The sequence below is a fragment of the Platalea leucorodia genome (assembly GCF_965183815.1).
Source record: "Platalea leucorodia genome assembly, chromosome: 7".
In the NCBI taxonomy this organism is placed as follows: Eukaryota; Metazoa; Chordata; class Aves; order Pelecaniformes; family Threskiornithidae; genus Platalea; species Platalea leucorodia.
Genome location: NC_138829.1, coordinates 42,461,738 through 42,489,434, shown reverse-complemented (window position 1 = coordinate 42,489,434; position 27,697 = coordinate 42,461,738). Strand labels below are relative to the sequence as shown.

The following is a 27,697-nucleotide window of genomic DNA, read 5'->3' as shown; positions in this document are numbered from 1 at the left end:
AGTAGTTGTGCGTGTGCCACAGCCCGCACGATACTGTGGGAAAGGGGCTCTGACACAAGCTCTCCATAAGACCACAAAGAAGGAAGCCACGGTATGCGCCTGCTGCATGCTAGGCAGCAGATGCTACCTTCCAAGGATAGAGAAACTCTGCCAGACGAGTGGAAAAACAAGAACAGCTAACTAAGGGAGCACAAGCCCCCTGCGGAATTCAGGACAACTTCAAATACTGACAGAAGTTACTACAGGGGTGGAAAGGTAGAAGGCAGAGAGAACTGCTCAAACCTACTGTAGTTGTAGCCTGAAAGCACCACACTGCTACTACATTTATTTTAGTCTTTAAATTATTAAACTATGAATGCAATTACGGAAACTGTTTAGATCTTTCACTTTTGTTCAGAAATTTATGATTTACCCGATCCATATTAGCTTTTCAAATTACAGACTTCCACTCTATTGTCAAGCTTAACAAGAAAAAAAAGAGGTAATCAGTAATAACTGCATTACAAATACCATGCAATAAAGAGTTAAATTGAGGCAGCTTTGTGAAGAGGTTAACACTTTCTCATGTGAGAGAACAGGTAGTAAGAAAGTGGAAGGACACAATGTAAGCCTTTCTACTCTTTGCCTAGCTTTTATTAAATAGTACATACAAACTTCTTTTGTGCTTTCAGTAGAAAAAATTTTTCCCCTGTTTGTCTCAAAAAAACCCAAACAACCCAAAACAATAGGACTTAAAAAAAAAAACCAAAACAGAAATTAAATAGCGAGTTTCACGTAGCTTTATTTCACAAAATTTCCTCTCCCCAAAAGGACATGGAGGTAATGTTTGTTTCATCTATATCAATTAAGCATAGCAAATTAGAAGTCAAAGTGTTTTCTAATTAAAGATTCTACCTGTGGCCTACAGGGGATGGCAGAAGAGCTCCAGCAACTCTTGCAGAGGCAGACTGAGGTGTTACAGCCACAGCTTTTTTTTCTCTGCCCACCTGCTGAGGGTTTGCTGCCCCCACAGCACAGCTAGCAGAAGATACGATGCACTTGTGCCTCAGCTACTCTACTGTAAAGTGCCATGTTTCAGCATAAGTTGCTGACAGAGATGAACTAGAGCTAAGCTACCAGACCTTACAGTGGAATGAATGAAGTACAGGCACATGTTCACTTCTGCTGACATAGCTATGAGTGAAGAACCAGAAAAGCTGACTCCCTATGCCATTCCAGCAGCAGCCGCATCAGCTCCCTAGAAGTCCAGTTGTGCTGCTGCTTGCCTGGTAATTATCAGTTGTAAAGCTTATGAACCCAAATTAGAGCTTTTGTCATACAGCCCACAATGGGTTTCCATGTGTAAGTTATTGCAAGTGAAGCCTCTACAGCCAAGCATAGAATAAAAACAGAACACTGTCCAAAAGCTCTTTTTCATTTGAAAAGGGAAAACAAAAAGCAATTATATAGAATAGAAATCTGCAACTTCAACTGAAACACAGTGATCTCATCAGAGTACCTCTTGGCCACAGGGACCAACTGGGACAGGAAAGCCCATCATCAAATCACTTACATGGGAGGCAATTCTGAACAGACACTGGGAACAGAACTATCCCAGCACTGTGTGCTCCCATCAAAGCCTCTTTCAAGTAAGGTAAGCAGTGTTTGCACCCTCTAGAAAGCAACGCCATCTTCTCATAGAAGAGTGCCGACTTCTCAGTGGGAGATGTTACATGTGCAGCAGAAGAGTTCTGCCGAAATGTCTAGTTAATATCTGCTTAACGTGAGTAGTCAAGCACTCTGGAGGAGCACTGCAGGAGTGGGTTTGGTGATGTTTGGTTGTTTTTTTGTTTTGTTTTTGTGTTTTGTTTTGGTGGTGTTTTTTTTTGGTTTTTTGGGGTTTTTTTTCTTCTTTTTTTTAATTAAATCATGCAACACATGGAAGGTAGGGGCAAATCATTTTTCCAGGCATCCACCACATTGCCGGCAATGAGATGTGCCACAACAGCAAGTGTTACCTCTATGCAGCTGTTACCTATAGGTCAATGGCATTTAAAATAGAAAATCTTTCTTACACAGTGTTATGAATAAAATTGCACTTGATTTTGTTAAAAACTCATATCACTGTAACTTTTCCAAATATTTCCTTTCTGGCATCTTAATTTTCTTCATTAACAGGAGCTTCTCTCTAAAAACCTCTCATTCACGTTGGACACATGACATACAACAGCGGTAAGGCATTATCTACCAGAAAACGGGTCTCTTGTTGCTTCAGTGCTTATTTGTATCTGTCCCCACACCCACCCCCCAAAAAGGTACAGGCAGTTCACCTTTAAGTGTCAATTTTAACACTGGAATATAAACTCCTCAAGCAGACATTAGGAATTTTAGTTTCACAGATTAAATATTTGAAAAGTTACAGAAGGTGCTGGAATAGTACACATTTAAATTGCTTAAAAATCCAAACTTGCAGCAACTTTGTAAATTCAAATTTCCAAAAGGTTTATAATGTCCTTGTGAACTTCTTCCACAGCAAGACGCCCTCATGACAATAAAGCATCAAACTTCCAAGGCTGAGATCAAGAAACAAATCAGCAGGATGCACTTGCTCCACCAAGCAACTTTAAAAGAGGCGACTCCACTTCCAATAGCAAAAAGCTACTCCTTCATTCCATTTTGGATCTTTCAAAGTGTGTAATCATTCTTTCCTGGAAAATAAAATACCCAATGTTGTCATTTCCCCCAATAGGTTTACATTATTCAGAAAGAAGGTGGTTCACATTCACAACAAATGCACACTCATATGCATTTTAAGTCACGAGTCCAACTTACACAGCAGATATACCAATTCTTTTAGAATACACCTTTAGAATACACATTTGTATTCTAAGAAGTTGTATCACGGTTGTCCCTACTATCCTTCCCCCGCTTGTAGTATTTTATTGCTGCACTGGCAAGATCAGAGAGTCCAGGTCTAATAAGCCAAGTCCTTAACAGCTGACTCATGACTCCTTTGGCATCTCAGAAGACTAATTTGAACTGAAGATTTGTTTACTGACCTCATCTGAATCCAGAAGAGCTGGAAGAGCACTGCAGGGGGGCAAAAAAAAAAAAAAAAAAAAAAAATAAATTAGTTAAGAGAATTAGAGCATCTACTGAGAGCATATTATTGACAACCATTTTCAGCCTTATGTTTCACCTTAAGCTTTTTAGGGCACAGGAGAGCAATATTGAAGATAGACCTTTCAATTAAACAGACAGAAATTATCGAGAAAGACACACAAAAGAGGAAGAGCCCAGGGAGTATCCTCAATGACCTTCACAGTTTTAAAATTCTTTTTTTCTAAGCTTCTCATTACCATCTGAACAATTTCCAAGTAGCCATGAAATAAGCCGCATCATTCATGTGGGAACACTGCTGAACTACACTGAAGACACTTACAATATGGGACCATATCATAAAAACACATCCCAGCAATCAAACAAGTTACACTGGTACCATAGCCTTTTCAGCTACAATAGATCTTTCATCTATTTATTGGGATCTCACCTCTTCACAACCGTGATCAACATACTTTCAAGAACAGAAAACTCTGCCACAGACTACCTCAAAGTGCCCCTTCCTAGCTTATATCAGTCTAGTCCTTGTTTTCTTAAGGAATCCTACCATTCTTCAAATATAAGTACTAGAACTGGGAAAAACAAATTCAATTGAGGAAACGCACTTTTTCATCCTCTTGAAGCTTCACCTGATTTCTTGTCTTTAACTAAATTCAAGCAGAGTTTTGTACTTAAATCCAGAGCCTCTGCCAAAATTACCTGTTGCGAACATAATTGATCTGTGAACTTCTGTTTTGCTATGAAAAATGTAGACACAGACACCGACATTTTTAGGATGTACAAGTTATTAAAAGCAGAATAGATATGGACTGCCTACATAGCTGACTATATTGCCAGAAGCATAAAAATGACTCAACAGGCATTCCAAATAAAGTTGAGAACTAATTAACATTATTCAGTGCTTTACATTCGGCAAGATACTCAAAGGACTTTTGAGAGCACTGAACAGAACAGAGAGGGTTTTTTTGTTCTTTGTTTTCTAGATTTATTTATTTAGTTTTATCTTCAGTGAAGTGCAAACAAATCAGTCTGTGATTTCACAGTCCGAGACAGCGTTCCTTGAGTCAGCATGTGTTCAAGTGGCATGAACTGTAAGTCTGTAAGACAGACTGCATAAAGCTAAGTGGAAGCATGCTAAGAGGTCAGAGGCCAATTCCAGGCTGAACTCAGTATCTGCTCATGTAAGTGCAGCATATAAGGCATTCCAATGTATTTGTGTTCCTGTGTCCAAGGAACCTGCTTTTATTGTGACTGTAAAAATACTCACACGTCTGTTACTGACGAAGGAACATTCTCCTCTACCCACTTCAGGTCATCCTCCTGCTACAAGTACAGAAATTAAATAGCAAACAAAAGTCAGTCTTCCCAAAATGCTGTCACATGCAAGCCTTTTCTTTTCAGCCTATTTGACAAAAACCAATGTGTTTATAATGTCAGTTCAAAAAAAACCGCCAAAAACCAAAAAACCCACTTTCAACTTGATTTCTGGATTACAGAAAACACATTCCAAGAAAAAAGAAAACAAAAACAAAAACCCACCTATAACTTACTGTTAACTCTGTAATAGTCTAATGGTGACTAGGAAAAGCAGGCCCTCAGGACACTTCCGTTACTTACATAGTCTAGTTTAGTCTCCCACAAAAGAACATTATCTTTAGAAGATGTTACAGATGAAAAATTATTATAAAAAGCACAAGCTAGATTTTGCAAAGGTAAGTTCAACTGTATTGTCAGGATTTCTCATGTCTATCTGATGAACACTCTCTAATTCACAACACAAGTGCACTTGTTTTGAAGTTAGAGATCTGACCCTTTCTGATCCACCCCCCCATCCCCAAAATAGAAAAGTTTGATTTTCATGTTGTCCTCAGATAAGTAGTATACAGTTGCAACCGACCTTTGAGAAAAACAATGTTAACGACAAAAATATTACTGCTATTATCACGAATTCCTACAGGTTCTTTCCATTTTTAAATTTATGCATTAATTCCATGAAAAGATTCTGAGACATATTTTCCACCTCCTAGCTGAATGTGAAACCACCTCTGCTTATAAGCCACATGGAAAAAATGCAGATATACTAAAAATGTTCCACCCAAGCTATTTAGGTAGCTACATAATAATATACACATCACCCCATTTGAGTAATGAATCTCACAGCTCAAAATTAGCAGAGCAATTAATTTAAAATATGTCTCAGCCTCCCTCTCAGCCTGACAAACTTGTTGAAATAATATATTATTCATTATCAGAATGTAGTATTATGCAGTTCTATCTATACTGGATTGTGCAAACATTCCTGAAGAACAGACTGAACTCTAAAGCTTCCATTGCGCTTACAGGAAATTAGATGAAAAACCTGTATTTACTTTCTTTTCAGCAGTACTGTAAACATATGATACTTTGACTCGCTCCCACTCTGAAGGAAAGCAGGACAGTCACATTTACAGGTTGAACACTTTGCATATTTGTGAGCTACTACTGGGGGGCAACCAAACAACAGATGTATCTATATCCTTTGAGGCAGGGAGGGCATACTCACAGCTTGCTTTGCTTTTACATTCCCATTTGGTTCTTGCTTTGTACTTCTCATTTTCATTCCCTCTGAAAACAAAAGAAGGAAAAAAGATTGGGATAACCAAACTATAATTGTTCACAGACTGTAAGTGAAAGTGTTGAGTGTTCATTCAGAATATTTCATCAAATCCAAAGAGACAGAGTAAGACAGACAAGTTATTCATTAAGACAATGCTTTCCCTTTGAAAGGCTTGTATTTCTCTTGACAAGTGGAATACCTGGTTTTTCCTGGTTTTTGCAATTTTACCTAGGAAGTAGCAATTTCTAGTCCTTTTCTTTAAGCCAGACATAAGTAGCATAGAACTTAAAGACACAGTTGCCCAGAGAGGCTGTGGAATCTCTGTCCTTGTCTAGACATGGTCCCGGGCAACCTGTTCTAGGTGACCCTGCTCGAGCAGGGTGTTTGGACAGGATGACCACCAGAGGTGCCTTCCAACCTCAACCATTCTGAGACACAGGCAACTCCCAAAATTTATTTTACCTACTGACCAGCCACTTGGTTGACTTAAGAGCAGAGAGGCAACATGCATCTCCCAGCCTGGCAGCCAGCCAGATATAGCCGATTTGGCAAATGCACTTAAGGGATTACGCACTCTTCCTCAGCTCCTAAAAAAGTGAAACAGCACTGATACATCCCAGCAGAACTGATCTCTGGAGAGACAGCAGCAGTGGGTATGTCATCCTACCTTTTACACAATGTATAAACAATACTGTTACAAGGACAATAGACATAGTAGGGAGATGGGAAGCAGGGAAGAGAGAGGGTTTTATACTAGGAAAGGAGTGAGTGGAAAGATGCAACCTAGTGTTATAAAGCAGGACTCTTTCATTCATATGTAATTTCATAAATATGTAAACATATTCATCCATATGTTTACACTGGACATTCCCATACTAGGCCCTAAGATGGAAAATGATTAAGATTGCAGAGTTCAGAGAACAGATAATAAATGAAAATCCTTAAACTGGATTTTAAAAGGAGAACTGTGAACTAAACCACTGCCTAGCAACAATATCCGAGAGATCCTTGGATATCCATCATCATGACTGGATCCAAATCTAAGACTTGACATATTTAATAAAACAAAGTCCAGTGGACATGGTAAAGCCACCACAACAGCAGCAGTGTGTTCAGTGTCATCTGAAAACCGCAGAATTAAACAGGCAATGTAAACACTAAATATGTTTAAGCCAATGTTTCCTCTACGACTGCATAAATCAATGGCAACAGGGAAGCATTGACTCTGCTTTCACAGCAGTAATGAACTTTTTGCCAGAGAACAAGAGACCTCCCTCCACAGAAGTGTCTCTTCAACACTGAAATTAGGTGGGAAAAAAGTCTTTCTCTTACCAAAGCTTTCCTTTAACATTGGCTCTTTCTGCTCATCATCATCCTCCTCTTCAGACAGTGGTGAGAAAGCAAACCTTTACGAGGGAAAGAATGAAAGCTATCTTAGAATATTATCTCTTGCCACCTAAGAGATTCATTACCCCAACATTCACATGACTTGATTATTCTGTGTAGTTCATTGTTTTTAAGACGTATGCTAAACTACATAATCAAAAGTTTAAGTAATTTCTTTTAAAATTAGTTCACCACCAGGAACAGATTGAATTATCTATGTGGCTTTCTACACTTATTTTTCCTCGAGGCCCTACACACACTGCTTATGGATCAGTATACAGCAACTAAAAATCACCCACCAGTACTTCTTTGGATAAACAAGCATTCCCAAAAAACAGTATTTTTAGAAGGAGGTAAGAAAAGCCGAACCTTTGGTTATTAGCAGATGGTCTCCACAGAATCATGATGACAAAAAGGATCATTGAAAACAATAAACGCCAGATGGCATCATCCACCCATAGCTCCTGCCAGTCCTGTCAAGGAAAACAGCAGCACCAATAGGAAAAGTTGTGAAGAGACTCCATGTCCTCAGCTCTTTCTAAGGGTGAACTATAGGCATCTGACAAAGAAGTTCGTGTCCCACAACAGCGAGAATTTTAGCATGTGGTATGTTACTCTAGACACAATCCACAGAAAAAAATCTGTTCCAGAATGCGCAATCTCACCTCTTACACTGCCAAATGCAAACTTATCAAGAGGCAGCAATTGCAGAAAGCATTCAATATAAACTCACCGACTGACAGTCCACCAGCCTGAACTTCATGGTAGTCCAGATGATAAATACAATAGATGCTGCAAGATTAAAACAAACAAGCTGCTTATTACTACAAAAATATGATAATCCAAATATACTACTAACAGGACTGTTTCCCAGACAAAGGGCAGAGACCTAAATAGTAAATTCTTGGAATCCAATTCACTAGTTTTGGAAAACAAGAGATGGATTTATTGCACTGACCTTATACAGTAGTTTAGGCACAGACCTAAACTATGTTCTTGGTTCTTCAAGACCTAAACCAAGACCTAAACTTGTTCTTGGTTCTTCAGAGACACAAGGCATAAATCAAGCATTAAGTATTTAGCCAAACTCCTCATCCCCATTCACTATTCTTATATTACTTCCATCTAGTTTCCAAACCATGGTTTCATTATCAGTTGACAAATAAAGCCTACCTTGAAGTAAACGAACCATCTGATCTGCGTGAATGCCTAAGCATTCAGGTCTTGACCCATAAGAGTTCCAATGCTTAAACTATGCTCTCACCACAGTTTTAGAAGATAAGACTAAGGTGTTCTATGATTACTAAGAACCAGATGCTGCAAGAAATTTAATCAGAGCTGTCGATTAAAAGGAATGCACCTTTTCGTTTGTTTAAATGGAAAAGCACAGTGCTTGGAAGTTTTCTCCTCATTGTATGGATAGCATTTCCAAATAGATGAGGAGCTGAGCACCTGGAAGCACCAATGGCTTTATTCTCAAAGTTCACTTCATCACTGCTACAAACAGAAAGAGAATTTGAACCTATATTCTTCCAGAATATAGAGGGCATTATGTTACAACACTAAGAATACTGTTTTTCCAAGAATCACTCTGGTCTTCAGCTATCTGGTCTTCAGCCATCTTAAAAATCCCATGGTACACAGTGATACTGTGATTTTGGCAAAAACTACCTCTGTGAAGTTAACAGCACAGGATAATAATCTTTTCTCCCTGGCAGCTTTAAAAGAGACAGAAGTGCTCCGTTAGAGGAGCTGCATAGAACTACTGATCTTATTAACATCAGGATTAATAATCCACTGTCTCTGAAGTATCAACATAACATTTAGCATAGACCATAGCTATTAGAAATGGGTCAAGTGTTAGAAATACCGACTACTTTGATTGCATTTACAGAAAGGTCACCAAACTCAGGTCTACTTTAGTGATCAAATCAAGCCATATATGGAAATGGCAAGTGCTCTTATTTGATTAACGTAATTTTCTGCTTACCTGCTACTGCCAAGATGAGTGTGTTGGTGAAGTGCCGATACAAAGAGAGTTTCACAACATTCCTTCGAAGTTTTAGCAGTTTCATTGTTTGAGTTAAGCTGATGAATATGTATGGAAAGTCAAGGAAAGCCTCTGAACGGACAAGCTGGTCACAGACTTAGGAGTACACAGATCTTATGATCTCCCACCCACACACTTAGCCCTCTAAAAAGGTAGACCAGACTCAGTAGAAGAAAAGTTCATCCTACAGCAAAGGTGCCAAAGAGCAGGATCCATCCCTTGCATGTTATTTAGTCGTCTAAACCTAGAACTCTTGTCACACAAAGATGGTATCCAAGCATCTATTTTGGACTACGGCCCATTCCTCCAGAAAAGTGTCAAATGTATTTCTGATAAGTGGAAAATAAAGTCTGAACTAGAAGTGAGTTAAAATCCAATTAGACAGCGCATACACGTGTCTTCACCCCTTTGCCTACAATTTTATTTCCATAGTGACAAAGCAAGTGCTTAGGAGAGACGTCATGGTAGGAGAGAATTGGGGTTGTCATGGCTGGGCAGCAAGCTATTCTCATTTTAGAGTTTTGTGATTGACTTTCACTAAAAACACTTCATAGGGATTTTGCTATACATGGCTTTGAGTTCGGCATTTGACAGCAGTTGCTAAAGTCACACAAGATTATGGTTGCTTGGATGTAATATGTCAAGACACCAAAAAGTTAACACCACTCCATTTTGTCACCTAACTACGTCAAGATGAGTTCAAATTTCACAGAAAGAATTCTAGGTTTGATGTTGCTAAGAAACCTTCTGCCCAAAACATAAACTGAGTTTGTTCTCCAAAGGCTACTACTATGGCGTTGTTACAGTGCTTGCGCTAGAACAAATTAATTTCATACTTCAACAGTCAGAGACTGATACCAGGCAGATTTAACTAGTCTATGTTCAGGAGCTGCTCTAACACAGGTATCTACTGGTTACCTAGTCTTTCTTGCGCTGGTTGTAGCAGAAGGTTACCTGAACCCTCAATTACAGAGGTTCTATTAACTTCACCGGAAGTAGAAAGAACACACACTTGAAGTTGATTTATAAAAAAAGTTCAGCCAAAAAGACTCCCAAAAAAAAAAATTTGAAAGAAAACACACCCCACCAAGTAAAATAGTGAAGGATATCCACCAGCACAGGGCAGTATCTAGGAAAGCCAGGGGAATAAAAGCCAAGGAGGCAAGATCATTCTGGGCCTAGAGACAAAGAGAGAGCCAATAAGAACAAACTGAAAAGGAAACAAGGTACAGAAGAAGTGAGGAGGGTCAGGCTATTTTATGAGAAACCACAAATACTCCATCACAACGCTTCCGAGTTTTACCACAGAAGCACAGGGTTTGAACCAAGGGTTTAGCCCAATGCAGAGGGGAACTGACAGTACCACATTGTCAGTTCTCCACCAGCAAGCAGTTTTCCAGATTAAGTCAATCTAGCACCAGTAAAAGGAGACTCTGCTGAGGCGATTGCTGTGACGATGTGCTCTGGCCACTTCCATTACAGAAAACTAGCAATCAGCTTGTCAGAAATGTAGTAATTAAATCTTTTGCACTATCCATAGACAAACTGAATGCTCCATGGGTAACCATGAGTTTGACTGAAAGTGGCAAAAATTGCCTTTGTGTGTACATCAAAAACTATCAAAGTCCCAACTGAAACAAGCAAATCACCTTTTATTCCTTTTAAGACAGAAATAATAAGCTGTGAATAAGCTTGTAACATTCTGCAGTTTATGAAAGGATATCCACAAAATAATACAGGCATCAATCATGGACAGGGCCAAGTTTGCTATCAGAGCCACAGTGTCATAGAAAAACTGAAAAAGTATCAAATATATGACATGTTAAATACCTTATTCCAAAATACCAAAAACAGAACAACAGAAATCTACATCCTGAGATGCACTTCTTAATGAAGCAAGTAGCAGTGCCACTCACATGTACTCCCCCAGGTACAGCCTCCAAAATTGGAGTGGTGGTGGTTTTTTGGTTTTGTTTTGGGTTTTTTTTTCCCAGACTTATGGCCAGGTGACCCAAGCCGTACATTTGTGTCTGCAACTAGCCCTACCTAACCCAAACGATTAGACACAAGGGTCCAGGCAGAATATAGTGCCTGAAACCTGACTAATCAGAAAGCTATTAGAATTATTTCAAAATACACAGAATTACATCCTGATAAATAGAGAAGACATCAAACTTGAAATAATTGTCAATAATCCATATCCACAGTCTCCGAGATTAACCACTTCACTGTCTCTGTTCCTTTCTTTCAGCATAGCCCTGGGATTCTCCCTTAGCATATAAGTAAATAAAGCCAGTAGCATCTGTGGCATATGGGAACATTTAAGCAGTTATTACTGACCCCTGTGACTCTAAGAACACCTTCCATGCCAGAAAATAATAGATAAAGGGCTCCAGCCATAACTACTTTGTGAAGAGTAACTCCAAGGCGAGGCCTGTAGGAAAACAAAAGTGAAATTTAGATTAACTGGGGGGGGGGGGGGGGGGGGGGGGGAAGTGAAGTCATGTCAACTTGAGTCTAACATAAGGTATGAAGCACATGAATAAAAGATTCTTGTGACAAGTCACTTCTAGATCCAGAAACAATTGTATTATGGTACTCAAAGCTTACTATTCATTCTGTCTTATGGTATGATATGACTAAGGAAGAGATTGGTAAGAGTCCTGTTTCCTAGTTAACCTGTTTAGCTTTTTACAAACATTTCAAGAAGTCTCAGCCCACCTCTTCTTCATCAGTTCCCCCTGCACACCCACACTTGCTAGAAGCTTCCACTACCACACAGCATGTTGTTTTACCATTGTATACGGCGGGGGACAGACAGATGAGCAGCAATCTTGACAGCAGAATCCTCCTAAAGCAAGTCCCCTCCCCTGTCAGTGATTCTTGACCTCCCCCACTTCTAGAAGCTCCTCCTTGCCCAGAAGGCAGGCATATAAAGCTCCCGTTCCAGTCCGTGGAGTATCTCAAAAGTGACTCAGAAACCTACTCAACAGTGGTACGCAGAAGGGAATGGGAAGAAGAATAATCACCATATAGAACTGTATGGCTCTGTTGACTAGTGAAGAAGTCTAGACCTTTACAGCACTTAACTAAAGGACCTACCTTTTAAGTAGCGAAGTACAGGGAGATGAATACCGCCCTCAGTTCTTAAAAACCAACAATGAAAAAAGCCTTTTAATAGAACACAAAAACCCGAACCAGAATTACTCACTTGACTATCCCATATCCCAGGCTGACTATGATGACCAGAGTTCGAGCCAATGAGCGCTTCACAGCGGAAAGCAGTTCTGCCAGTATTACTGCTCCTTGAACTACCAAAAGCAAAGCGGAGGAAGCTAGGTTATTAAAATATAATTTCTGTTTTATTAACTACTGCATGCAATTGTAGTATGAGAGTAGACATAATTATTGTCAGAAAGTAGGCTATTAAAGTGTATAATCTTTTTATTACCTACATCTGGAGTAAGCTTTCATAAAAGATATGTCACTTAGCATAAAAAAAGCTACTGAAAAATCTTACATCCATAGAAAGAGGAGAGTAAATGATCCATAAAATGTTTATCCATAAGATCAGCCTGGATGATTTTCCAAACAAGTCAACCAACAAAACCTTCTGTACCATGGGTGTGGCCAATAAACAAAGTCATAATGAAGTTTTACTTGCAGAGTTTCATTTGTATGCATCCATCCTAAAAACTCAAAACGAGAGTCCCAAAGTTTTATGTGGAGAGAATCACTTAAGATGGATTATCAGGCTATGGGCTGAATACCAAAAGTCATCTGCAATGCTGTCATGTTGAACAAGGAGTTTCAAAGTCTCTTTCCAAAGGCCAATACCAATTGTCAGAAATTAATTACAAGCTACATTTAGGCAGTCCTACTTTAAACTTCAAGTCAGCACTACAGTGATTACTCTCCAGAATCCAGCATTTTACATTCCTAAGACACTACCCTCAAGAGTCAGAGAAAGCAAGAGCATTTTAGCTTTGTAAGAGCACATATCATCATACTTACAATATATAAAAAAAAAAATGCAGAAACTCTGGTTCCCCGTTCTTTGGTTTGAAACAATCCTCAAGTAATCATATACTTAATATCCATCTGTCACCCCAATTTAGCATAAGCCATTAGTGCTATGCCCCATCAATTAAACTGCAAGCTGCAATTGCTACCTACCAGATTCCCCTGTGTAGCGGATATTCTGGAACTCTGCATAGAAAACTGCTTTCTCAAGCATTCCCAGGAAGATAACAGCACCAATCCAGAACTGGATCCTCAGGAGATCCCGCCAGTAACAGGCTGACCACGCAAGCCATAGAACCCCGAAGAATACGTACACAATACACATCACCATGAAAAACTATTACACAAAAAGAAGCAAGAAATAGGAACTTTAGACCCAGAAAAATCATTTTCTTGTTTCCATTCCACAGCTGTAAGACAGCTCTATTTTCTCCCCGAGTATAGCAACTTCTGAAGTTTATATATACAAAAGTGACTAGAAACAAGCATTGCTTCATTTGTCTTCTCTGGATTCTTTTACAGTGACAGCCTAATTTCTCACTGCCAACAAAGAGAAACAGAGTAATTGAATTTCTGAGCAATTTCTCTCTTGAAGAGCAGTTTGCCAATTTATTCACAGACAATTTTTCTAAGGAAGATAGCAAGTGCTACTAGCTTTCAAAAACTCAGATAAGAGCTCAGGCAAACCATCAAGTACTAGAAACTCTGCCTCTTCTCACATATTATTCTATTACTAACTTCATCGTACATTTACAGTACTCTGCAAATAAGCTTACAAGTCACCTTTACACGTCATTCCACAGAACACAGATAAGCAACTGAACAGTAATCCCTCTGTTCAAATAATTTGACAACTTCTCTCAAAGTTAATTTCCAGAAAACTCAGTTTTTGACAAAGCTTTAGGCCAGCCAAAAATCTGGAATCAAAAAAGAAACCCAGATATTCGTTTAAATATTACCATTTTGCAATTTTTTTTTTTTCAGTCCAGTGTTACTTGCTTTAGAAGAACTTTAAGGGTACATCTCCTACAGCAAACAATAAGCTTGACAATGCTACTCAGTGCCGAGTTTTCTAAATGACAGCACCATACCAGAGCAAGTTAAGTTTTCAAAAAGGAGACTGAGATTAAGAAGAGGGATAAGAAGGAGAGACTAAGACATTAAATGATTAGCAGGAAGTACTTAGCCAAAGTATAGGACAGTAATAATCAAGCAGTCTCCTCTTGCAGAAGCTAGATTTTTTTTTTTTTTTAAAACCAAGCAAGCATTGAAGTTAGCTGCACGATCCATTGAAGCTTTCACAAACTGAAAACACCTTCCTTAGGAGAACAGTTTACTGATCCTTACAGATTTTCACGTCTGACTAATCCATGCAGTTCAAATAGTGAGGACCTAAGCATGCTAGTTCACATTCAGATGCTCCATTACAGAAACACTTAGACAGAGACCTTTTTCTGGACCTGCCACATGGGGATATTCACACTAGTGAATTACATGTCAACAGAGCTGCTGGAGGCTTTTTACTTCAGTCAGGCTCTCCTATTTACAGGCCACTCTTGCCAATACAGTCAGGCTAGAGACCTTACTTGTTACTGAGCCCCAGCTAAAGTCTGTCTACACTACATAAATATTTAAGTTCTTTTATTTTCTTAGCCTCCTGGACAGAGGCAACTAGCAACCAAGTTAACAACTCCTTTGAATAAAAAGCTCTCTGTAGTTCAGTTGTGCTGTCACTGTTAGGCAGTATTAAGGACCTCCTCACGGGGTGTAAGACAGCTGGTGGAGGAAGGAAGATTAAGCTGTAAAAGAACAAAGCAAGCAGTGACAAATAAAAGGGTAGCTGTAAATAAAAGCATAGAATAGCAAATTTTCTAAGATATGAGCTAAGGAGAAAAACAGCATCAGTAAAACTGCTCAGTTTAAAGCTAATGATACTGATAACTTCTGGAACTACAAATTGACAGGCATCAAGTCAAACAATCCAGAGAAGGACAATATTAGTGGCACATGCAAACATCTGAAATCTATGTCTGTTTTCCCTACCCTGCATTTACTAAACAAAAAAATTAAAAAAAAAAAAAACAACACACACACACAAAAAAAACCCCAACCCAAACAAAAAAAAACCCACACCACACCAAAAAAGCCCACCAAACTAAAAAACACCCTCTGCTACATTATTTTTTCTGAGACACTGGCTTTGTGTTTCCTAAAGTATGGAAGGAGAGCATTTAATTAAGATTTAAATCAATTGACAACTTTATAGGTCAAAGAAAAGCTGGTTTACTTACAATCATCAGAGGATAGTCTGCAAGTGAGAGATACTCATATGGCCCCTTCAGTTCTACTGTCACTGTCAAAAGACAATCCAATAACCAAATTGAACAAGAAGCAAAAGGAGGAAGCCAGGATAAAATACTTAACTGATTTTTACTCAAGTGTAAAGAAATTCCAAATCTTCACATAGCTTTTAAATCTAACTTGCACTTCAATCAAAGAAAGTTAAGACTCATAACACACTCAGCTAAAAGCGTGCAATTAAAATTACACGCTCCATTACCAAGTAACTCATGGCAGTACTTAAAGTAAAAGTAATTTGTGCTGGAGATTCATGTGTAACAGGAAAGTTCAGAAACACACATAAGTTAACGTTTTAAGGGGATTTTCAAACTTCTCTAAAGTTTGGATAGGTTATCAATGAACTGTTAGATATATTATAATTTCAAGGTGACAATTATGATCTTTGTATTCTACATGATTTGAGCTTATTAATATAAATCACTGTGTTGGGCTGGATATTTTTGAAACACAACATCAAGCCTCAAAATTGAACTGCTTGGGATTCTTCTTTACTTCCATCATTAAACTGACAAACCAACAGCCTTAGGATCTTCATGACACTAACAATCACCTATTTTCTTACGATAAGAAAGAGCTGTAGTAAGTAATACTTACATCTATGTGAAGTGAAAGATAATGTCTCATGAAAATGAACCATACAGTATATGTTAAAAGTACCTTAGAATACACTCAGACTGGTATACATAAAAAAATGACACTATTATTTTTAGCTTACTGTATAAACAGCTATCTTACTTGTAAAGGGCTTATTTTGATAAGAGGAAGGTGTTTTCTCTGTTCTTCTAAATCTGGTAGTAGAATCCTTTGCAGCTGTAATTCCAATTTGCACAATAAATATATACGGCCCGTCTCGCCAAGTTTTGATAACAGCATTCATTGCCTGAAAATAAAATGTCTACATGTAGACAGTGCATAGTCAAGAAGACACGAAAGACAGAAGTAAACTTGCCATATATGGGTGATATCTTCCATGTAAAAATAACGTTCATCTCTTCCCAGGCCTAAAACTTGTTAATAAATATTTGATGCATAAATTTAAAATCTATTTATTAGACATAAGACCTAAAATTTAGTTGACTGAATCCAGAAGAATCCTCAAAGACCTGGGATGTGATCAGGGCTTATTTGCTAACTTAATACTGGCTTACTGCAAGAGTCATCTCAAAGGTACTGCAAAAGCTACAAAGAATTCAGCAAAGCATCCTATTCCTTGTTTTCAGTCTAGAAACATTACAACTGTCACAGAGATACTTCTTCCTCCTGAAATCAACTGTTTGGCAACAGCACAGCTACATATAACTCAACTCCCTGGTGAAGGCTGAATTTTGTAGCGTAAGATAGAAGAGGTAGCTAAGAAGTAAAAAATTTCCATAGTAGTCATTTCCTGTGGAAACTACTACTGCCCCTGCAACAGCTCTCATACCTATAAGGCTCAAACCCTGCCAATGAACTAGAGGAAGCTTGCCCAGATAAATATTTGCACCATAAAACAAATCAGGTATTTGAGTTCCAGCATACAAACCCGTTAATTCTACAACTGAAGAAGTTCTAGCCAACTCAGAAACTGCAATATTTACCAAGAGCTTTAAGGTTAAAACTAAGACTATCTACATGTGTGCCACTCACATGACCACTGCAGAACTACCACAAAGACTTTTTTTTATAACAGCCTCTCCAACAGAATTTCAGTATTAAGAGCATGCATTTCTTTTAAGACACTTCCTGACTACAAGACCTAAAGCCAACAGACTTTTATGTATCAAAAAAGTTTATGGTGATATTGACTGAAATTAAAAGACTTGGTTAAAAACACAGTAAGCTTACAAGAAAATTGATATATTTTTATACACCAATTTTGCCTTTAAAATACCTCCATCTGCATTGATTCCTTACTTCACAATTGCACACAAACTATTTGTGTTTTAGCTTTAAGGTAAATGGCCCTGTAAGTACATGGGGAGTTAAATACATTTTCTTTGTTGTCATCTAGGACATTCAATTTGAAGTTATTTTGACAATCATTCCTGGTTAAGGCCTGAACATAATATATAATAAAAATACTAACAGATCTGAAAATCAAAAGTAATCACTCAACTTGTTACGGACAATGTTTTAAAAGATTGACTAGTTAAAGATGAAACCAAATGTAATCTCTAAGTATTAATCACCACCTAAAACAGATCATATCAATGATTACTTTAAATTATTATGAAAAAAGAAATGTATTCTTTAATTTATACCATCAGTTTGAATGGTATGAGTTCTATATTTCACATATAGAAGAAACAGTTACTCTGTTTCTGTTACTCAGTTTTCTGGTTTTCCACACAGTGCTACCTAGTTTCAAGCTAAAAACAAAAAATCCAGGTGTCAAAAAAACAGAATTACACCACGCCTGTAAATGCTACCAGTAATGTCTTATAAGAAGAAATAGAAATTAAAAAAAAAAACAACAACAAAAAAACCCAAAACAACCCGAAACAACAAAACAAATTAAGACTGCTGGATTCCAAGCCACGTTTAAATTCAATATACATACAGTTTTATCTGCCACCATTGTGTGATTTCCTCCGCTCTCCTTCTTATCTTTTAAGCCCTTAAAGAGAAACAGAAAAGTGGATAGATCAACATGCCAAAACTCTCTCTTCCATGCCTACACTCACTCATGAGGAAGAAAAAAAAGAATTTACCTCTTGTTTCTCAGGTGAGAGAGGCTCTGGATGAACAAATTCTTTATAGAAAATCTGCAAGATATAAGAAAGGCACAGCATTTATAGGCACTTTATATTAACATGACATTACCAGAACAGCTTCCAGTAAACTTGATTATAAGGAAGGATTCTCTGAACAGCTCTATTAGAGAGCTTCCTTTTTTCTAAATCAAACAACTGTCCATTTGTAGAGGGAGTCTTGAATACTTAATTAGTATTTTGTCATTTGAGAGTGGCTTTCCCCCCACTCCCTCAGACAACAGGTGTCTTTTTTTAGAACTGGACCCACAGACATGACAGTAGTGAAGTTAATTTTGTTTTCCAAATATGAATCTGTTAGCCATCTCCATTAGTAGATGAAGTCTACACAGACAGGATTTGGAGATTTCTGGTTTAGTATATGCAAAAAAGGTCCCTAGATGAGTGGGTGCCTATTAGGATCCAGATTTTGCCAACTCTCCTGAACTATGGTGACTTGAAATCTAGTGAAACTGCTATACCACAAGAAAAAAGATAAACAACCAAAAGGACAAATTTCTGTGAAACTTCAGAAATTAATATCCGAGAGGAGTATCTTTTGTTAAAAATTCAGTAGACTTTTCAAAGGAATTGGAGGAAAAGTCACTTAAAGACGTAAAACCCCAGTTTCACCAACCTGAATATTCAGTTAAGATGCTCGAGTTCATATTACACAGCTAAACCCACAAGATCTCTTCTATAAAACCAAGTAAAAGTAGAACTGACATTTCTCATATTATTAATCATAAAAAGCAGGCAGCACACAGGTTATTTCTAAAAACCTTTCAAGCCATCTTTGCATATCAAAGGCATTAGAGGCATGTAAACAGATTATTAAAAACCCTTTTCAAGTCACCTCTAGGCATGTGTCTTTTCTTAAAAAATAAACAACAAAAAAACCCACAACACTAGGTTCAATAGTTATGAGACATTTCCCAGTATCTTCTATCCACAACCCTTTGTCTAAATTGGAAATTGCTGAATACGGATGCAACACTGCACAATTTGCCTTGAATTCTTACCTAAGTACACCATTAAAGAAAGACAGCATGTTAGATTAATATTGTCATTAGTATGATTACACTGCTTCACCTGGTGATATACAGCTGGTGTAGAGCCTATGTTCGCACATTACTTCGCTATGCTGTTTTGCATTGTCGTCTCTCTTCCATTACGTTTTAGCATGACTTATTTTTCGTTTTTAACCTATCAGTGCTGAAGTAACCCATTTCTCAACACACTTCCATTTCCATTATTATAAATGAACTTTATCTGAGCAAAAAATGCCAGTCCTTTATCGACCGAAATCCCACTAAATGTGGCAGTGAATCTCTGCTGCCAGAGATTCACACTTCTACTCAAGTAGCAGTAGTCTTCTGTAAGCAAAACAAATTCAGAACACAGAACCACAAACAAAAAGAAGCACTGAACTTTACAGTGGTGTTCCCCCACCTTCCCCCATGGTGGGCCAGGTGTTGAATAGCAAGCAGAAAGTAAAGCAAAATTAAGAAATCATCACTGCAGTTTGGTTGTCATAAACACATAAAAACAAGTTCCTCCCAAACTACAGTGATACTTACACAGCATGCTAACACATCTAACAGGAACTACCACCTTCTCTGTATATTGTATGAGAAAATAGAGCAAACTGTGAAGTTTCTACCCATACCTGAGGCCTGAAGAGCTCAGAGCAATTTGGAAAGAGGAGAGGAGCCGTGGCATAGTATCCTGACCAACCTGGATGCTCTTCAGATGTAGCCCCAAAATAGTAGTCTGCCTGTTCATCCTGCCAAACATAGAACAGAACTTCAGTTATCATCCAATATATCAAATGGTTTATCTCAGCAGGCAGCTGCAAGACCTGGAAAACACCATAACTTCCCTCTGCACACACTCTTGAACAGAATTTAATAGAATAAAGGCCATCAAGACCACACAAGACTATTCTTCCTCAAAAAAAAAAAAAAAAAAAAACAAAACTCAAAAAAACCATACAGGCTTTGAATAAGAATTAGTACCTAATTTTAAAAAAAATAAAAAATCCCAGTATTCCTGCAGTGGAGGTGCAGCAGCCAGCATAAACTTCAGTCTACACAAACAAACTCTACATTACTATATCAAATATTAAAGACCTCAGTATTGTGTTAGGTTAGTAGTCACAACTGTCATAATTAATATTTTAAGTAAACATGGAAAAGGTGTTACACAGTATAAACCACAGTTGTGTTCTACCACATTTGACAGAAACACTATACATTTTGTATAAATCGCTTACACTTCCAATGTGAATCCATAAAGAACAGAATTTAGACTAAACATGAAAATACTCAATTTTTTCTATTTGCTGTCATTGAGCATTGTTATAAATAATATTTTCATCTACCATAAACTCACACACTTCAGTTTAGAGTCAATGCACTTATTTAAGCTTCTGGGTTTAGAAGAATTCTGACAAACACTTCCACCTCACCCAAAACCCAGAAAAGTCAGTAATTCCAGCAAGCTATGGATCAATTCCTTTCCACAATGATCCAGAAATTTGTTATCTTCCAATGCAGGAGTGTGTCTTTTAGGCCCAAAGAGCAACGAGCGTGCAAGTGAGAGACCTCCAATCCCCTCACCCCCAGAGCTGCTTACCCCTAAAAACCATAACCCATGTTTTTCCACACAATTCTTACCCCAAAGTTGAAGACTTCATTGTAGCAGTCAGAATATCTTAAGTACCAAGTAACATTGTAACTTTGGGAGGGATCACAAGCTTTTTCATCCCCTTCAACTAAAAAAAAAAAAAAAAACAAAAAAGAACACATAAGACACCCTCCACCTGCCATGCTTTTCCTCCTATTCTATGCCAAACTACCATAATTATATTTAAACACGAAACTGAAAGCAAAACAATAGAAAAACATTTTCCTCAAGTAATCCATTACTGTTCAGTGAAAGAAAGAAGCATGTGGAAAACAGAATTTTCTAAGGGCAATTTGCACAGAAAATTTAAATATACCAATAACATCACCACAAAAATAAATAAAAAGGTAAAATTTTGCAAGTCAACAGCCATCCCCTCACTCCCAAAAGACAAACAAGCCATCTACACACTAGCTCACTCTGTCAAAGCTGCAATGCTACCTAAAACAGCAATAAGACAACTTTCCGCTTTGACTTATTAGAGAACAACACGCATGAAAACACAAGACTCCACCGCCTCAGGAAAGATTGAAACACAAAAATCACACAAATCTCATTCTGAAACTAACGCCTGATTAAGAAAATTTGACATTAAGAAGGTAAGCTTCGCCTGTAAACAAAATGAGCAGTGATTATTCAGTCCTGGAAGAGCCATTTAGATGATTATGTTTGGGTTTTGCCAGTCAACAGATGGCAAAACCCTTTTGAGTTGACAGCATGCTTCTAGCAGCTAACAAGTCCCCACACCTTCACAGGCAGCATTCATCTCAGACCAAACATGCACAAATTTGTTACACGTACAGAGCTTTCAATGAATGTTTCCATACTGACCACGGCAGGTAAAAAAATGCAATTAGAAAAGAGACCCTGCCATGGAGTCTTAACTGACTAATCCCACTTTAAATCACATGACTACTAAAGGAAGTATATGTAGAGCTAACAACAACAGAGTCTCTAATACCAAAGATTAAAAAAAAAAAAAAATTGGAATGCAATCATTGAAAAATAAGTTTCCTTATGACGCCTTCTGGTTAAGTATGAAAACAACGCATACGTTCTCCACATAGCCCTAGATCTTGCAGAGTGCACAACAAAGAAACTAAAGAGGCAACACAAGTCCTGCAGTGACATGGGTAGATGGCAAATTCTTGGAAGACAAAGGCTCTTCTGATAAAATTGATCAAATGAGGAAGCTCTCAAGAAAGTGCTACCAAAAACTAGGAGGGATTCAAAAATACCTTTTAAATACCTTTTTACTTATTAAAAATAAATAAGATTATTGAAACTCTATGTTCAGCAGTAACACCAACTAAAGGTAAAACAGGCCGTGACTAGAACAATCTGCCAATATCTGCAAACATCAAAATTACAGAAACCTTCAAAAGGAAGTACTCTAAAAGACAGAAAAGGCATCCATGGCATTTATTGAATTCGGCAACATGGAAATCTAAGTTCCTTAGCCTTCAAACAAAATCATAGAATCATAGAATCACGGAATCGTTAAGGCTGGAAAGGACCTCTGAGATCATCCAGTCCAACCTGTTAATCTAACTGCCTGGTCCACCTCTAAACCATGTCCTCAAGCACCACATCCACACGTTTTTTGAATACTTCCAGGGACTGTGACTGTACCACTTCCCTGGGCAGTCTGTTACAATACCTAACCACTCTCTCTGTGAAGAAGTTTTTCCTAATATCCAACCTAAACCTCCCTGGCACAACTTGAGGCCATTTCCTCTTGTCCTATCGCTTGTTACTTGGCAGAAGAGACCGACCCCCACCTCACTGCAACCTCCTTTCAGGTAGTTGTAGAGAGCAATAAGGTCAGCCTCCTCTTCTCCAAACTAAACAACCCCAGCTCCCTCAGCTGCTCCTCGTAAGACTTGTGCTCCAGACCCTTCACCAGCTTTGTTGCCCTTCGTCGAACACGCTCCAGCACCTCAATGTCCTTCTTGTAGTGAGGGGCCCAAAACTGAACACATTCAATTCAAGTGCAGTCTTTGTACTCATTTACAGACAGCAGGATTTCTACCATGATCCTAGACAGGAAACCAGATGCCTTCTAGAATAGCCCTTAAGAAAAGTAGTAGATAAGAATAAATTAATTATTGTCAATACTAAACACCAGTGGCAGTCTACCCAGTTCAAAAGCAGAAAGCATCAGACACCAATACACCACATGCACAAAAAAAATATCAAAAATCAAGAAGGGGAAAGAAAAAGGAGGAGTAGGTGGAAGAGTAGATGTAGGTGCTCATCAAAAACATGAACAACCCATGAGCAATCATATTTGGCAAGAAGGGTCATATTGTCCACACAAACACCACAGAGCAGATGGAAGAGGCAACAGACAGCAAATAGAAGACGACAGACCAGTTTCCACACAGACACACGCAGAAAATAAACAATATGCAAAGTTGAAGCTTCCCAGTATCAGATGCAGTTGAAGTATCATCTAGGCTGAGAAACTGAAATTAAGTTCCTAGCCTTTGTTCCTTCCTCTTTCAGTGATTCATTATCTAACTTAATGTAAATATTTTAATCACACTGCTATGTAAAACAGGTGTCTTCACTATAGAATTTTAAGGCTTAACGCCTGTTTAAAGGCTGACAGCACAGTGTAGCTAAAGTCCACATCAGGAGCCAGGAGATCGAATTCTTACTGCCAGATCTGCCACAAACCTACCTTGTAACAAACAAATTTTATTTTTCCATGCCTCAGTTCCTTCCTTCTCTTGGTTATTTCAGCTGTACACCTCATGATTAGACTTACCACACACTTTACTGTGGGGACCCACATCTTAAATGCCACATTAGTACGAGTACACTATTTCTATGAAACTTTAGACAAGAAAGCCTAACACCTACCAAAGCTCCAAATGCCCTTTCAAACCCCTCCTCCTTTTCCCCAAGCATCAGATTTCTACATTTTGATCCTGCAGCTGCACACCTGGCAATTGTCTTGCTGCAACCTGCTGCGAAACTCAACATTTGAGCTAGGCTTGACAAGTGCAAAAACCTTAACCCTGACATGATGGACCTTCACTAATAACCACTTTAATACTAGCCTCCTATTTCAGATTCATGTGGAATTAATGGAGGCACTTTAACAAACTCCCTTCGAAACACCGTCCCAAGAAGGGCAGGTATCTGAAATTAAACCTGAAAATCAGTAAGTACTAAACATAATAAAGCACAGCAATATGCGGTTTCATCAAGAAGCATCAGCTAATCCTCATGATACCTTAATTTTCTCAGTTAAAAAAAGAGCGCAATCACTACAGCAACTAAGTCTTGAAGTGACAAAGGCACAGATCCCACTAATTGTCTCTACAGTGACTTTTATTTCCTTGTTTGACACAAGTGCAGAAAGGCATTCACGGGCACTGTAACTGTATAACTACCCAATTAGCAGCTGAAGATCAAACAGTTTCCCCCCTGTCCCCCCATGGTAAGAGCAGGTGCAAAAAACCCCTTACAGTGCTCAAAGTGCAGGGGAAAGATTTCAAGCCTTTCTAAATCAGCTAGTCACTTCCACAAGTCACCTACATCATCTAGTTGCCATCTAAATGCTGTCCTCGTGTTCACAGATAAGAGGGTATATTTTACAGAAACTCTCCCATATCCCATAGCCCTGGCTAGATCAGCAAAGAGCAATAAACAGAAAAAACAAACACGAAGGCTGCAAACATGTTTGCTCTGAAGCGCACTCACACACTGTGATCAGGAGAAGAAAACAGCTCTCAAGAGTTCTGCCATAGTGTGCAACAACATTCGCTTATCACTCCCAGAAGTGCCCAGCTAAAAAGGAACAGGGCCTCAGAAAGCACTGCCTCCGGCACACTGGCATCAGTCACCCTGCAACACAAACAGCCCCTGTCCCAGTCGGCACCATATCTGCCAGCTGGAGGAATTCAGCATATCTTAAATGGGGAAAGGACACCTGACAGTAGGGCTCAGCACATCCCATGCCTGATTACCCGCTATCTGAAATGAAGTGGTGCTCCTATTGCCCATCTTGCCCTCTCCACAGAGGGCCTGAACAGAACCATTCATTTCTGCTACAGCCTAAACAGATCACAACTCGGAAGCTTCAAGGCTGTTAACACACCCAACCATATCAGAGCTACAGCTTTCATCCAGTACTAGGAGATTAGCTGTCACTGCAACCAGTGCAGTTAAACACTTCACAGTGTTTTGAGTCCCAAATGTTAAAGTAGGGGGGTGTCAAACAGCAGAGAGCGCAGGTTAACCTCTTGTAACCACTTACATCTCAGGAAAATGGTGGTGTTGCTGAAGAGAATCTTCCCGAAGTTAAACTTCTTCCCCTACAAAGGCACGAAAAAGGAAAAGATATCAGTGGTCTTAATGTCACTGAGCTTAAGTAAACATCGTCTTCCACTCAGAGTTTTAAGTCAACAGAGCAATGAAAGTGAATGTCAAAATCAGGAGCCAGCCTTACTGGATTTTCCAGTCATGCTTCACCACCCCTTTAACCTACTCTCAAAAGTGGCTTGAGAGGCTTGGGGCTTTTTGTTCTGCAAAACTGAACCTATTTCATCACTATTTGTGGAAATGCTTGGCATTTTCTTGCTGATGAGAAGGTCTAGACTATCCAACAAAAATTTTTTTTTGTTCTAAGAATCAACAGGAGTGTTCACTGTGATCCTTTAATTTTGTTCCTGAAGCTCAAGAGCCTCACAGAAAATGTACGTTACTCCCTTCCACAGCCTGGTAAAGGCAGGTTTAACGTGAGGCAAAATAGCTGTTCTCCACACAACTTCAAACGCGCACGGTATCACAGAGGCGCTGGAAACACCTTCACCTTCTCAGAGGCCCACACCTCTCCCGGTTCAGCGTTTCAGGGGCCCAGCTTTCCCGACGCCAGGCCCCAGCGCAGCCCGACGGTGGGGGCCGGCAGCCAGGCCGCGCGGGGGGCGCGGGGCGCCCTCTCCCCACACAGGCCCCACCGAGGCCGGGCCTCAGCCGGGGAGGCGGCCTCCCTCCCCACAGACCCCACCGCGGCCACGCTCCCCCCGCCGCCCATCAAGACTATTTCCCGCAGAGCCTTCTCTCTCCTGTGGCCATCGCCGAACCGCCAAAGGGGGCCCAAGCCTGGCAGAGGGCCCCGGCAGCGGGGCAGGAGGCGAGCCGCCGCCCCGCGCCCTCGCACCAGCCCCGGGTGCGGTCAGGCCCCACAGAGGGGCGGCCCGGACAGGGCTGCCCCCGGACGGACGGCAGAACAGCGGGGCGGGACAGGCCGCAGCCTCCCCGCGGACCCCCGCGGCGTTCCCTCCCGCCAAGGAGGACGAGCAGAGCAGCAGCGGCCTCCCACCCTCGCCACGCACACGTACGCTGCGGCCGCCGCCACAACCAGCTGGCCCGGCAGCTGCGGGGCCGAGAGCCCCCAGCGCGGCGCCCCGGCCGCCCTCCCCACACTCACCACGAGCACTGGGAGCCGCCATTTGGAACGCTGCCCGGCGCCCGCCGCGCCCGCCAGCAGCAGCACCGCCAGCAGCCGCAGCAGGACGGCCTCAGGCCGCCGCCACCCCCCGGAACGCGGCACGGCCGCCATCCCGCCGCACGGAGGCCGCCGCCGCGCTGGCCGCGCCTCTTCCGCTCTCCACGGGGGGACGCGGCTGCCGTGGGGCAGCGAGAGCGGCGCGGGGGGCGGAGCCGCTCCCCGGCTGGGCCCGGGCTGTCACCGCCCCCGGGTGCCAGTCGCCGGCCCGGCCGCTCTCGGAGCCCGCCGGCTGCCCCGGTAACAGAGCGCCGCGCCGGGGTCTCCGGCACCTGCCGCGAGCGAGGCGAGGCCGTTACGGGAGAAGCGGCCCCGCTCCCCCGGCTGCCGCCCCTCCCTCGGGGGAGCCCCCCGGGCCCTGCCGCCGCCGCCGGCGGGCGGTCACCCCTTCTCCCCGCCGGCGGCCGCTCGGGGCAGCCCCGCCATGGAGGCGGTCACGCCGGGGGAAGTCAGGTAACGCTGTCCGGTAGCGGTTCCCTGGCCGGCCCTCGTCTCGCTCCCCGTGTTGCCGGGGTGGCTCCACAGCTTTCCACGGGGCGCGGCGGGGTACGGGCCCGGCCCCAGCAAGGGCCCGGAGCCGGCCGGGGGCGGGGGGGCAGGCGTGCGGGGTCGGTGGCGGTGCTGTCCCCGCCGCCCCAGCCAGGGGCGGAGCTTCCTGCGTACCTGGCCGCGGAGGGGAGGCCAGAGAGCAGGCTGGTTCGTGCAGGTTAGTTCGGCTGCAGGCTCCACCGCTGGAAGGTACTCCGGTTGTTAAATATGGCAACAGTCCCACAGACCTGGTGCAAAAACCCGAAAGTGCATGGGTATCTTCAGGCAAAAATGGGAAGGATTACATTGCCTAAATGTATGGTTACTGTGACATCTCTAATAATAATCCAGGTCTATTAATATTTAGTTCACAGTAATTGTGACCGAGTCTTCATGGCTGCCATCTGCATTACATATGTTGCATGTATATAATTCATAAGCATTTTGTAAGCACTTTGTCTGCCAGTGCTAATACCTTATTCTCTTCCATGTGTGTCTGAACTCAGCATGTTGTGGGAAGTATTTTGATGATAGACGCTACTGGCAGTCCATTTTTTCAGGCAAGCCAAAAATTTACTGTTACCTAATAGATCTAAAAGTTACCTCAAGCCTAAAGATAACATAGAGCTATCAGCAGGGCCATCAGAAGCCTCCTTCCCTCATTGGTCCCACTGCAGGTAGAAGAGAAGGGTGCAGGGTTTCTCTTTTGCTGCCAA

General features: G+C 40.7%; 2 protein-coding genes across 5 annotated transcripts in view; one reads left to right on the top strand and one right to left on the bottom strand.

Annotated features, from left to right (window-relative positions):
• Positions 1-607: 607 nt before the first annotated feature.
• Positions 608-26,534, bottom strand: TMEM87A (transmembrane protein 87A). 3 transcript variants are annotated; one of them, XM_082318132.1, is made up of 20 exons: positions 26,376-26,534; positions 25,203-25,260; positions 20,923-21,020; positions 19,914-20,030; positions 18,206-18,259; positions 18,055-18,111; positions 16,251-16,395; positions 15,446-15,507; positions 13,308-13,491; positions 12,343-12,442; positions 11,472-11,565; positions 10,855-10,926; positions 9,072-9,180; positions 7,815-7,873; positions 7,451-7,554; positions 7,028-7,101; positions 5,642-5,703; positions 4,367-4,422; positions 3,039-3,069; positions 608-2,687 (listed from the first exon to the last, which is right to left on the bottom strand). In XM_082318132.1, exons 1-20 carry the CDS (start codon positions 26,505-26,507, stop codon positions 2,646-2,648), a joined length of 1,710 nt encoding a protein of 569 aa, XP_082174258.1. In that variant the 5' UTR covers positions 26,508-26,534; the 3' UTR covers positions 608-2,645. The 3 variants fall into 3 exon arrangements, with proteins under 3 accessions (XP_082174258.1, XP_082174259.1, XP_082174260.1); XM_082318133.1 differs by lacking the exon at positions 10,855-10,926 and adding an exon at positions 10,241-10,309; XM_082318134.1 differs by lacking the exons at positions 10,855-10,926; positions 11,472-11,565; positions 12,343-12,442; positions 13,308-13,491 and adding an exon at positions 10,241-10,309.
• A 267-nt stretch (positions 26,535-26,801) lies between these two features.
• Positions 26,802-27,697, top strand: part of GANC (glucosidase alpha, neutral C) — a 29,905-nt gene continuing 29,009 nt past the window's right edge. For both annotated transcript variants that reach the window (XM_082318345.1, XM_082318346.1), the window contains exon 1: positions 26,802-26,906. In XM_082318345.1, the coding sequence (XP_082174471.1) occupies positions 26,878-26,906 (29 nt within the window). In that variant the 5' untranslated portion in view covers positions 26,802-26,877. The remainder of the gene's footprint in view (positions 26,907-27,697) is intronic.

Bases quoted from the DNA above. Each gene is read 5' to 3' on its own strand.
- TMEM87A (XM_082318132.1), bottom strand. From the start codon at position 26,507: ATGGCGGCCGTGCCGCGTTCCGGGGGGTGGCGGCGGCCTGAGGCCGTC. The intron at 11,566-12,342 runs GTGAGTAATTCT...GTTTTCCTACAG, and splicing joins CTGGGATATGGGATAGTCAA to GCCTCGCCTTGGAGTTACTC. The intron at 7,874-9,071 runs GTAAGCAGAAAA...TTAATCTTGCAG, and splicing joins ACTCATCTTGGCAGTAGCAG to CATCTATTGTATTTATCATC.